This window comes from Micromys minutus (assembly GCF_963924665.1).
Source record: "Micromys minutus genome assembly, chromosome: 22".
Classification (NCBI taxonomy): Eukaryota; Metazoa; Chordata; class Mammalia; order Rodentia; family Muridae; genus Micromys; species Micromys minutus.
Window position 1 is genome coordinate 14,392,663 of NC_137957.1, and position 12,615 is coordinate 14,405,277.

A 12,615-nucleotide genomic window follows, 5' to 3' on the forward strand; every position below is an offset into this window, starting at 1 on the left:
ACTGTTTTTTTATAATCCTTGTATATTAAAAAGAAAAGAATAAAGTATTGTTCTAGCCAATTAAACCTCCCGATCACTGCTCATGTTGACCTGGGACCTGCCATAGTTGTCATACACACACACACACACACACACACACACACACACACACACACACACACAGGCTTCACTTTAACTCTGTGAGTGGCTCTGAAGTGTGACTAAGTGTGAGAACAAGTTTTCTCTGTGAGGTGGACAATACTGCAGTCCAACATGGAGCATAACCAGGGTTCACTCCGCACTGGTCCAGGAAATCTAATGTTCTGGTGCAGGTATGTGATTGAACAGTAAGCCTGCTTTTCAGTGAGCTTTAAGCCTCTTGTTGGGGAAGTGGTGAACAAAAGATGCCCAGAAAATCCTCCCCCTCAATGAGAACAGACTCATCAAATCTCCACGCAACACTGCCATTTCACATTTTTGTGAGATTTTTTTTGATAAACACATTGCCTGAAAATCAATCTTCCCTGCTTTCCTGGATAATCCTCCCAGGGGACATGTTTTACGACATAAGTCTCTGAAGCTTTGCCTTTTGACTGTGGGTTTTCTTTTTTGCTGAGCCCAAGGAGAAGTCACAGCTGAGCCTGCGTCAATGCATCACTGTCAGACAGAGTGGCTGTGACATTAGACAACAGGGAAGGAGGACGAGGTCGACTGACCTTGTGAAGCTCCACGGGAGTTGGGGACATGATCTCCTTTATTTCTTGCTTCATTTTCCGCAGGGTTACAGACTTTCTGCCCACATCCGAGGGCAGGGTGTTGCTGCGAGTTGTTTGGCTATAGTGTGGCCTCGAATTGCTCCGTTCCTGGAAGCTGGCCTGTCGCCCCAGCTGGCTGCGAGCCGTTGGAGCCTCATGATTCAAACTCATAGTGCTCCCCGACATGATTGTTGCCTGCGGCATTGACAATTTCAGAAACAATTAAGCCACGAACCCGGGAAAGGTTTGCTTGCTCAACGTTAAGCACAACTCTCCTTCTGCCCCGTCAAACTACAGGGTCTTCAGGGCACAGCTAAAGGCTGGAGAATGGACCCACTGACTGAACTGTGAAAGTCTGGAACACGCTTTGCAATTACATCTATAATGCAAATCTCGAATCCAATGGAAGTATTTAAGCCCCTGAGTTTATTTAATCAAATACCACCCCTAGCAATGCTGAGGCAAGTTGTGAAGCTCTAACGTTAGTTTACTGCAAACTGTATTTGAAGCCATAACTTCCCATAAGAGCTGGGATTCATGAAAGACACTTCCAGTGCTCCTTATAGACATGGCTGGAGAGCTTCCCGGTGGAGGCCCGGCTGCTGCTGTCTGTAACACTTCCTCCAGCTCCAACAGAAGCAAATTGGCAGAATTAGATTACTAATGTAGAGGCACTGGCTCTCCTAACACTGCCTGACTGGCACTGTCAAGAGCATCTTCTGGCCCAAGGTGTAAGTAGACACATCGTTTGATATTGATCAGCATTTTGGCTTCTACATCTCACGGCCCAGACAGTGTTTCTTAGAAACGGTCTTTGTGTAATACTCTCAGGAAGGTTTTTTTTTTTTTTTTTTAATGACTGTTTTACATCGGATTTAACCATTTGCTCAAAAACTATGAGACTTAAATTAGATTTTACCAGCCAAAGGGAAGTTTATTCAGTTTCAAATATGTCCCTTGAATAATAAGCAATGGGAAGTTAGCATCCCAGATGACTGAATCTCAGAACTGGGGTGGCAAAGGACTTGAAAGTACTATCATGATGCAAATGGACATTTCTCATGTAAGAAGATGCCAAGATTCTTAAAACAAGATGGTGGCCAGCACTATGGTCCTTTCAGGATGCTTATATACATAAACGTCACACTGGTAAACACGCCTGAAAATATAGATGCAAAAGCTATAAACAACAAAGCTTGATTGGTTGAGCTCTTTAGATAGATTCACTAATTTCCCATATGTCTATAAGGCAGGCACTTGTCTGTCCCACTTCAGAGAAAGGGACTGCAGCTCAAAGAAGTTTACTTGCCCGAGAATTGAGCCAAGGACACTGTCCGAAGCTATTCATTAGAGGGAACACTGCAAACTGTGCTGCATTTTTATCTGTTGCCTCTGTAGGAGTTTACAACTCTCAGATGATGTTCAGTTTATATGTGCACTGCTAAGAAGAAGTAGTTCTGCAGTTGCCAAGCACTGACATAAATGTACATGACTAGAACCCAGAAACACACTCTGACTGGACTACTTGTATCACGGAAGCTTCTGAGGATGGGGTTTCTAGCTGCTGATACATCCTTGCTGATTGCTGAATGCTGTATATGGAGGATCAGTTATTACTCCATAACCTCACAGGTAGATGTTATAGGTCTTACTCCTTCACAATAGGCAGGGGGAGAAGAGGCTCATGGGTAGGATCTGACACTTGGTAAGAGTCTGGTACGGGCATCCCAGAAATCTGGTTGCAGTCTTACTCCTTGGCCAACAGGCTCTGGGGCTTTTCCTGTCGCCTGAAACCTCCTCTTTTAAATAAATTTTTTAAAAAAGCCTTTAATACATAAGCAACTGTAGGCATCTATAGTGTGGCATATTTCTGATAGATACTTTTTTGAGGTTGATCGAGCCCTCCCTGACAATCAGCTGTGTTGGTGTCATGGACATCTTTCATTTGATGGTGTTTACATGAATCAACTCTATGTTTAATCCGTGGTAACTAGCAGCACCTGGTGATGTTTCTTCCTGCAATGGTGACTATCTGTCCATCCACTAGTCTTCCCTCCATAGAATACTTATCTGTTTTATTTATATCTACCGTTTCCTTCTCACTTTGTGTGTGTGTGTGTGTGTGTGTGTGTGTGTGTGTGTGTTACACAAAAAGCATGTGGGAAGTAAAGGAGTCACTGAGCCTGAGAGCTATGACTCCGGGCTGAGCTGCCAGTGGAGACACTGGGAATGGGGTTTACCCCGGTCCAGCATAGGGGAGGAGACACAAGAATGGCTCCTCATCCAAGTTTTCAAAGGATAGCTGGATCGCTCACTGAAATCCAATCAAATGAAAACCATCTAAAAGGGATTATAAGGTTTAAGTACAAGTATAATCCAGACAATTGGTTAATCTTTCATCTGTTAAAAAAGTTAAAGTAGTGTTAATTAAGAAACTCAGTACTTGATTTTTATCAAATTTATTAAACATCGGTGTCTCTATTTTTTTTTTTTTTAATTTTATTTGCATTGGTGCTCTGAGACATGTTTGTCTCTGTGAGAGGGTCAGATCTTCTAGAACTGGAGTTACAAACAGTTGTGAAATGCCATGTGGGTGCTGGGAGTTGAAACTGGCTTCTTTGGAAGAACAGCCAATGGTCTTAACCACTGAGCCATCTCTCCAGCCCTTTCAGTTTTTCTATTAATCATTATATTAAGTATTATATCACTATAATTCCTATGGTTTTAGGCATTTTAATTTGTTTTTGAGACAGGGTTTCTCTTATGTAGCCCTGGCTACCCTGGAACTCACTCTGTAGACTATGTTGGCCTCACACACAGAGAGATGCCTGCCTCTGCCTTCCAAGTGCTGGGATTAAAGGTGTGTGCCACCATAGTCCAGAAAATCCTGTTTTATGTAAGCAGCCACTGGTAAGAGAGTCTAAAAACTACTTGAGGTCTTAATTTGAGGTTTTAGCCTCAGGAAAGGATACACTTTCTTTTTCTTTTTTTCTTTCTTTCTTTCTTTTTTTTTTTTTTTTTTTTTTTTACATTGGTAAAGTTGGACCTAAATTATTGCAGTTACAAAAATGATTAGTAAATTCTTTTAGTCACAACCATTTTAGCTAACCCATATTTGTAAACTCCTCTGTTTGCTTTAACATTTTGTGTTGAAAGTAAATTTCATCTGCAGAATTCTGGCCTCAGCCAAAACCTAACAGCTTTCCTAATCAAGAGAACAGAATTTATTTAAATGAGTGAGGAATTTGTGATACTCGTGAAAATATCACTCTAATCCATTAGCCTGCTGAGCATTCCTCCTGGCTGAGAATTTACCTTCTCTTTGGCCCAGCCCCTTTCCTTTCTGTGTTTGTAATTTTCAAGAACTCACCACAAATAACCTGAAGGAGGCACCCATGGGCTGATGTAACATACTTCCGGCTATTGTTTTCATGGTATAACTCAGTTTCCAGGCAACAGCCCAGGATTAGCCTGTTACCTTTACAGCACCTTCAACTTACCCAGTGTAAAAGAAGCTATATGAAGAGTGAGTTCCACAAGAGACATGTGTCAACATGGGAAAGGCATGGGATGCAAAGTAAGCTAGGTGAGGGCACTGCTTGTGAATTGTGACTTGTACGCCTTATTCAGCCTAATCCTTGACCTTCTATGTACAAAGGGTGGTAAACGTTTAAATAAACCAGCTGGCCCCTAAGAATGTGTTTTTCTTTTTGAAAACTGTATTAAAAGAAAAAAAAGAAATCAGTGGCTGGCATCTTAATTTAAATTTTATAAGTCTATCCATGCCCAGGTCCTTTAACTGTGCTCTGAAGCCAAAATTCATGCCAGGAAATACTACGGTGTCTATAAATTCAAACTACCGTTCTCCTTTAGGACTTTCTTTGCGGATCCACAAACATTAGAGTCACAGAAGATATCTTCACATGCAACCGAGAAGCAAAATAACGTAAAGATGAGTAACCGTTTTAGAATTGCAAGGTTACACCCGGCTGGGCCATTCGCATTCCTTAGAGTGACTCGGGGGACCTCATATGACATCAAACAAAAGTAAGACTTTCACCACTTTACAGTTTACAGCTTGGAAACTTGGAAAGAACATAAAAGGAAACATTCCAGGCCGCCCCAGACTAGTTCTGAACACTGCAGGCAAATTCAGGGCTTTGTTTAAGGAACCACCCAGAGTTTCGCTGTTCCTCCTCAAAATCAGGTGGCATTAATGTGGAATTAAGGTTTTCGATGAACAGCAAGAAGCAGGGAGGAACATTTTTGCCTGCTTATCAAATAGATTGGTCTTTGAAAACAGCCGCGTGATTACCAACTTAAGGGCAAAGCAAAATATAATTGTATTTCCTCTTATGTTCCTCATAACGATTAAATTAATTTCTAGACCAGGTACAAATGAAAACATGCCAAAGAAACCTTTCTAAAGCAGCTAGGAGAATGAAATGCACCACTGTTGGGGGACTGGGCTAGCTCCTTAGCGATTTGGTGGGAAACAGGTACAGTCAGGGTTAGCAGGGGAGCAATGGCAAAAGCCACAAGTCAGTAAGAACTGCATTGTATAAAATCAAACTGCTGTCCGGAAGGCAAGGGCAGGGAAGGCGGCTTCACAAGCAAGAGTAGAAACAGAAAAGGTAGCTACCAAGAGGGTCATGTTTCTCAATGACACACGCCTGTCAGCTTTCTCCTGTGGAAAGGGGTTAAAGCTTTTCAATGAACTGCTGTGATCAAAGCAAACCGAAAAGGACCAAAACAAAGGAATGTCGGGACAGTCAAGATAAGCAGCAGGACTGAGGCTACCTCAAGCTCTCTCAGGATCCCCGACTGGCCGCAGGTCTCCAGGTCCTCCAATGCTTGAGACCAGAAGTTTTCCTCTTGTTCAGCATCTGCGCTATCAGAAGTCCCAGCGAAGCTGCCAGCAAGAAACACAGTATTAGTCAAGGAAGACACATGGACAGACGGATAGAAATGCATGTACGCTTGTGCATGTGCGCGCGCACACACACACACACACACACACACACACACACACACACACACACACACACTTTATGGTTCTCTTGTCTGGGACTGGTGGCAGACACCTGCAATCCCAACACTTAGGGGTTTGTGTCAAATGGAATTGTTTCAGGTCAGCCTGGGCTCCATATATGGAGACAGAGAAGAAATGGCTTAGAAGATGACTTCCTCCAGTGCTACCCTGTGGAACTGCACTGCTGCCTGGTGCTACCTAGGCTATCCCTGGGCAGCACACATTTTGGGAACCTTCTATGTGGGAACCTTCTATGGACAATCAAAATGGATTACTTCACAAACTCAATGCTAACAAGAGCTGCTGCCGGGTATATAGAAGTGTGACTCCTCCCTCTGAGACCTGGAAGCCACCCTGGATGGGGCAGCAGTGGAGGTGCAACCGTACCCACTGGCTGTGGACCGATCCCAGTCTTCATTACTCAGGCCCACATCTGGGTATGTCTGGCTCCGAGGCTTGGGAACCGGGGACAGGCTGGCTCTTTGCTTTGGACTCCTCCAGTCATAGGTGTTGAAATTGTATCCTGAAGTTTGAAAAGTCGTGCCTGAAACAGAACCAAGGAGTTAGAGTTGGGCCTGAGGATTATCTCATTTATTGAGTTATGGTGTCACTGTCCAGCAAAGACTTGGATGGCTGTGACAGCAGGAACAATAGCAAGCACACAGTGTGACCTTTCCTGCATCACTGTTCTGAGAGTGCACAGTGGGACCTTTTGCTGCTTTGAGAGAGCTTTCTTCATACCCAGCTTTGGTACTGATTATTTGCAATTAAAAGACAATGCTAAAGACGTTGAATAGCAGTTTCCAGTACCCAAGCCTTCTCCAGGCTTCAATTCATGGTCAGTACCATATCCACACCTCCATCATCCCCAGACAACCTTGGCTGATGCCCTGGACCTACCAGTTCTCACTTCTTGCCTCTCCTTTCATAATTATCCCACTATGTTTTGATGAGAAGACTAATTTCTCATCCAATTTAAACCCTCAAGGGTGCTTGGCCTGGTGGACAAGCCACCAAATCCAGGGATAAGTTGGGAGAGCCTAGCTCCTATGAGAAGGGAACTTGGAGACTGGGTCATCCTTGAACAAGGCTGACTTGGAGCAAGGCATTTACTCCTCCATGTTTCCTCTCCACCTCTCTCTCTCTCTCTCTGAAAGTCAGGAGGAAGATATCAGCATGAGGTGGTTTGAGTATGGCTGTTTATCTGAATTGCAAAACAGAGACCGACCTTTCAGACAGGGGGAAGAGGCAGTGAGAGGGGAAGAAGCAGTGCCGGGGGGCTGGGGAGGGCGCAGGGGGAGAGGCAGTGATATAACAGATATCACCTTTGAATATCAGCTGAGTCTACAGTTTCAAGATTTTGATAGTAATAGATTTAAAGGATATTTACAACAAGATATAAATTATATTCTTGGCAACTATTTTGAGGAAAACATTTAGAACGTAGCCTTAAATATGTGATGGCGTATGTAGATTTTCAGTTTACTTTTGGGGTTCAACTGAGAAAAGGCGTATGTATAGGTCTGAGTCTACAGCTCAGACCACAGTTACACATACTTCTTAGTCCATTTACACACACACACACACACACACACACACACACACACACACAGTGGATTAACATATGCAAAGCAATAATTACTTTCAAGGTATCATACTAGGGACCAAAACTTGCTCAGAGAGTAATGAAGAGTCTGGGACATAAAGGAGAAAGTGTGCTGTAGAGAAGCCCAGGTACAAAGGTTGGAAACTGAAGGCCGTTGGCATCACTTAAGTATACTATCATACCATCTGCAAATAGTGATATTTTGACTGCTTCCTTTCCATTTTTATCCCCCTTGACCTCATTTTGTTGTTTAATTGCTCTGCCCAGGACTTCCAGTACTATATTGAATAGGTAGAAAGAGTGGGCAGCCTGTCTAGTCCCTGATTTTAGTGGGATTGCTTCAAGTTCCTCTCCATTTAGTTTGATGTTGGTTACCAGTTTCCCATATATTGCTTTTACTGTATTTAGGTATGGGTCTTGAATTTCTGATCTTTCCAAGAATTTTATCATGAAGAGGTGTTGAATTTTTTCAAATGCTTTCTCAGTATCTAATTAGATGATCATGTTATTTTTACTTCGAGTTTGTTTACATAGTGAATTGCATTGATAGGTTTCCATATATTGAGCCATCCCTGCATCCCTGGGATGAAGCCTACCTGATCATGATGGATGATTGTTTTGATGTGTTCTTGGATTCAGTTTTAGAGAATTTTATTGAGTATTTTTGCATTGATATTCATAAGTAAAATTGGTCTGAAGTTCTCTTTCTTTGTTGGGTCTTTATGTGGTTTAGGTATGAGTATAACTGTGGCTTCATAGAATGAATTGGGTAGTGTTCCTTCTGTTTCTATTTTGCGGAATAGTTTTAAGAATTTAAGTATTAGGTCTTCTTTGAAGGTCTGATAGAATTCTGCACTAAGCCCATCTGGTCCTGGGCTTTTTTTTGGTTGGGAGGCTTTTGATGACTGCTTCTATTTCTTTAGGGGTTATGAGACTGTTTAGATGGTTTATCTGATTCTGATTTAAATTTGGTTCCTGATATCTGTGTAGAAAGTTGTTCTATTTAATTCAGATTTCCCAGTTTTGTTTAATAAAGGCTTTTGTAATAGGATCTGATGATTTCTTGAACTTCCTCAGTTTCTTCTCCCTTTTCATTTCTAATTTTGTTAATTTCTATACTGTCTCTGTGCCCTCTGGTTAGTCTAGCTAAGAGTTTATCTATCTTGTTGATTTTGTTAAAGAATTAGTTCCAAGCTGATTCTATAGTTCTTCCTGTTTCTATTTGGTTGATTTCAGCCCTAGTTCATTTCCTGCCATGATATGATAGTACACTTAAGTGACCCCGAAAATTCTACTAGAGAATGCCTAAATCTGATAAACAACTTTAGCAAAGTGGCTGGATATAAAATTAACTCAAATAAATCAGAAGCCTTCCTCTACTCAAAGGATAAACAGGTTGAGAAAGAAAGTAGGGAAATGACACCCTTCACAATAGTTACAAATAATATAAAATATACTGTGGTGTGACTCTAACCAAGCAAGTGAAGTATCTGTATGACAAGAGCTTCATGTCTCAGAATAAAGAAATAGAAGATCTTAGAAGATGGAAAGATATCCCATGCTCATGGATTGGCAGGATTAATATAGTAATAATGGTCATCTTGCCAAAAGCAATCTACAGGTTCAATGCAATCCCCATCAAAATTCCAACTCCATTCTTCATAGATTTAGAAAGAGTAATTTACAATTCATTTGGAATAATAAAAAAACCCAGAATAGCAAAAACTATTTTCACAATTCAAGAACTTCTGGGGAAATCACCATCCCTGATCTCAAGGTATATTACAGAAAAAAAATGTGATTAAAAACTGCATGGTATTGGTACAGAGACAGGCAGGTACATCAATGGAATAGATTTGAAGACCCAGAAATGAACCCACACATCTATGGTCACTGGAAGGTGGAAGTGGGTGGGTGGCTGGTAGAATACCCTCATAGAAGCAGGGGAAGAGTGGATGGAATGGGGGGTTTCTGGAGGGGAAAATGGGAAAGAAGATAACATTTGAAATGTAAATAAATAAATAATCAAAAAAAAAAAAAAAAAAAAGACGGCCTTTGACTTTAACCTGTAACACCAGAGAACCAGCAAGAGAGTATTTTAGCTGTTTAGTCTATGACTATATTTGGGTTTTTTTTTCTTTCTGAAGAACACTGGCAGAACTATGACATTAGGCACTCAGAGAAAGATTTAAGTGAGAACGTGGGCGAGATGCTCCAGACATGACAGAGGCTGTGTGACAGAGGCTGTGTGACAGAGGCTGTGTGACAGAGGCTGTGTGACAGAGGCTGTGTGACTGGAAGACAGCAAAGATGCTAATCCACAGGAACAGTAAGATGCGTGGCCTGATGCCACTAGGCGCCACGTGCCTCCGCCACGCTCTAGGTTACAGTGTGAGCCAATACTTCCCCACCTTGGTTAAACGAAACCATTTTGCTTTTCATTTATAAGTAGCTGAATACCCGATCTCCAATGCTATGATTTAAAGCGGAGAAAAACAGACTGGTAAAAGCAAGGTGAGAAGATGAATTCTGAAGAACCACCATTCACACTGGTGTCACACTGGTGTCACACTGAAATCGTTGCAGCGGATACGCTCAGGTGCACGGAAAATAACCTCGAAAGCATAATTAAACCTTGTTTTTATTGTGTGGCAGCTTGAGTACATGAAATTAAAATGCATCTGTATTTGGAGCTACTTTGTATGAGCTCATGTGTTTGTGTATGTGTGTTGGGTGCATATGTGTGCTTGCACACTCATGTGCAAGCTCTCCACATTTTTTAATGAGTGTGCATGCTCTCCACATTTTTTATGAGTGTGCAAGCTCTCCACATTTTTTTTTTCTTTTTGAGGCCAGGCCTCTTGCCCAACCTGAAGCTTGTTAACTGGTAACCGGCTAGATAAGAAAGTCCTAGGAATCCCCCTGTCTCAGCCTCTCCAATGCTGGGGTGCCCCTGACTGTTGTGTTTGTTTTGATGTGGGTGGAGAGCCCAACTCAGCTCCTCATACCACTGTGGAAGGTGCATTACCAGCCACAGCATCTGCCCAGCTTCCACAAAGTGCATTTTAAGTGAAACTCTGAACAAAAGGAACTGCTAAAAACGTATGTTGTCAGTAATCGCTGTTTCGATTCAGAACTGGAAATCTTTATCCCTCTCCTTTCTTCTGCCTCTTGATTTTATCATCGAGGTTTACATTTTGTGTCATAACGAGGGTTTAAAATTTAGTCTTGGTTCTTTCTGATGATCACAGTTTTTCATTTTATTTATTTGTAGAGTGGAAGATAAAGCTTCACAAATATAGGTGCTTCTAAATTGCCCTGGCATGGTGACATTTTGGAGTGGGGGATAGTGACTCTGGCTTATTTGTAAAGTCCTGACACCCTAACACAGTCACATTTGCTTTTAGTATTTTCCTCCCATTCATAGCTGTTACATTCCTTCTAGGATCCACCAACAGTTAACTGGCAATAGCAAGGTGTGCCCCGACTCACTATGAAAGGGACTGCTTGCCCCCACCTCTTGATCTTTTAATCTCTTATCCTCTTTCCTCTCCACCCCTTCTCTCCCCATTCCCCTACCCCCTCGCTCCATGTGTTCATGGCTGGCCTCTTCTCTTTGCTCCTCCTCTCCCCTCCCCTCCTCCTTCTTTCCCCCCTCCTCTCCTTTCTCTCTCTCTCTCTCTCTCTGCCTTTCTCTTATCTCTAGTCCTTCAACTTTCCTCCCCATGCCCTAAATAAATTCTATTCTATACTATATCTATTGTGGCTGGTACCTCAGGGGGGAAGAAAAACCTCAGCATGAACCCACAGGGCACCCCCTTCCATTACACCCATACCATGCCTCTACCAAACATATTCCTGTTTTTTTTTTTTTTTTATTTTAATAAAACACAACAATAGACTTTAATTTCTGCCTAGTCTTCATATGGGGAAGAAAACAAAACAATGTTGACTACTACATAGAACATTTGGAAATGCTTTTTGGGAATTTCCTCCTTGAATCTATAACTTGGGGTTATTTTTTCTATTGTTACTTGTAATTTTTGGAACCAGTTATAGTACAAGAAGGCAAGCCAGATGATCTCAGCCAGATATGTTTTTTCAAAAACAGTTTTCTTAAGAATAGACAAATCAAACCGTGTGTGTGTGTAGTTGTTTGCAATTGTTCTTGTCAATAAATGTCTTATGGGTCTGGATGAATGTTGCTTAAAAAAAAAAAATGGCAGAGCAAGGGAAGCTGATCCCACTTTCAGAAATCGCCTCTGAAGGAGAGGACAAATCACCAAATCCAACCCTGTCTTCAACACAGCTGGAACAGGTCTATAATCTCAAGCCACAATACATGAGGAAAGTTGGCAAATTCAGTGACAGTCACATGAGAATTGGGTGGTGTGTGTGTGTGTGTGTGTGTGTGTGTGTGTGTGTGTGTGTGTGTGTGTAGTGTGTTGCTAAGTAGCTGAGAGAAGACTTTTCTGGCCAGAGACTTGCAGAGACCCACTTAGCCAAAGCAAAGGCCAGGGCAGAGGCAAAGCAGCAATAGTTGCCTTAGAATCTAAGGACACACTTAATGGGGCTGGAGGCAGCAATCACCCCAAACCCTGTCAGTCACCAGGGGGAAGTCAGATGGACTGAGAGGGCAAATACAGATGAACAGCCAGTTCTGCCTGGTGAGCTCCACAACCTCTGCCCTTATCCTCCCTCCCCCTCCCCCATTACTAGTATGGAACAGCTAAGGGAAACTAGCCTAGAACACAATGGGAACTTGCATCTTGCTCAGAGCTTGAGCAAACCTTCAGCTTATGGGGGGACTCCCTCCATGTGGGGACAAGTGACAGTTTTTGAGGGTGGAAATAAGCTGTGTGCAAAGTTTATGACAAAAGAGTAGCTGGGGGAAGAAGGGAAGTAGGGGAGGAAGCAAGAGAGGGAGACTGGGAGGGAGGGGTGAGGAGAGGAGGGGGAGGGGAGGAGGGGGGAGGGAAGGAAGGGAGAGAAACAAAGTAGAATAGAAAAAGCTTCCCATGCAACAAATCCTGAAAGTGACCAAATAGAATATCAAAAAAAAAAAAAAAAAAAAAAAAAAAAAAAAAAAGTAAAAAAATATATACACAGCAAGGTCATTTTCTGCAAAACTAGAGATCAGAGAGGAAATGTCAGAATTCAGCTGAAACTGGACACGTTGATGGAGATGATGCAAGTTCCAAGCACATGGGAGTCTGAGCATAAACAGAAGATTGGGAGCCCAG

At 42.3% G+C, this 12,615-nt stretch overlaps 1 protein-coding gene across 13 annotated transcripts in view; it reads right to left on the minus strand.

Annotated features, from left to right (window-relative positions):
* The window catches only part of GRIP1 (glutamate receptor interacting protein 1), a gene marked incomplete at its 5' end in the record, with an annotated part of 570,261 nt that overhangs the window by 19,020 nt on the left and 538,626 nt on the right, over positions 1-12,615 (minus strand). For 7 of the 13 annotated variants that reach the window (XM_080935612.1, XM_080935622.1, XM_080935619.1 and 4 more), the window contains 3 exons: positions 696-929; positions 5,535-5,646; positions 6,154-6,310. In XM_080935612.1, coding sequence (XP_080791738.1) covers positions 696-929; positions 5,535-5,646; positions 6,154-6,310 — 503 coding nt within the window. Of the gene's footprint in view, positions 1-695; positions 930-5,376; positions 5,422-5,534; positions 5,647-6,153; positions 6,311-12,615 lie in introns of all 13 variants that reach the window. The other 6 variants (XM_080935620.1, XM_080935618.1, XM_080935616.1 and 3 more) reach the window with 1 other exon arrangement.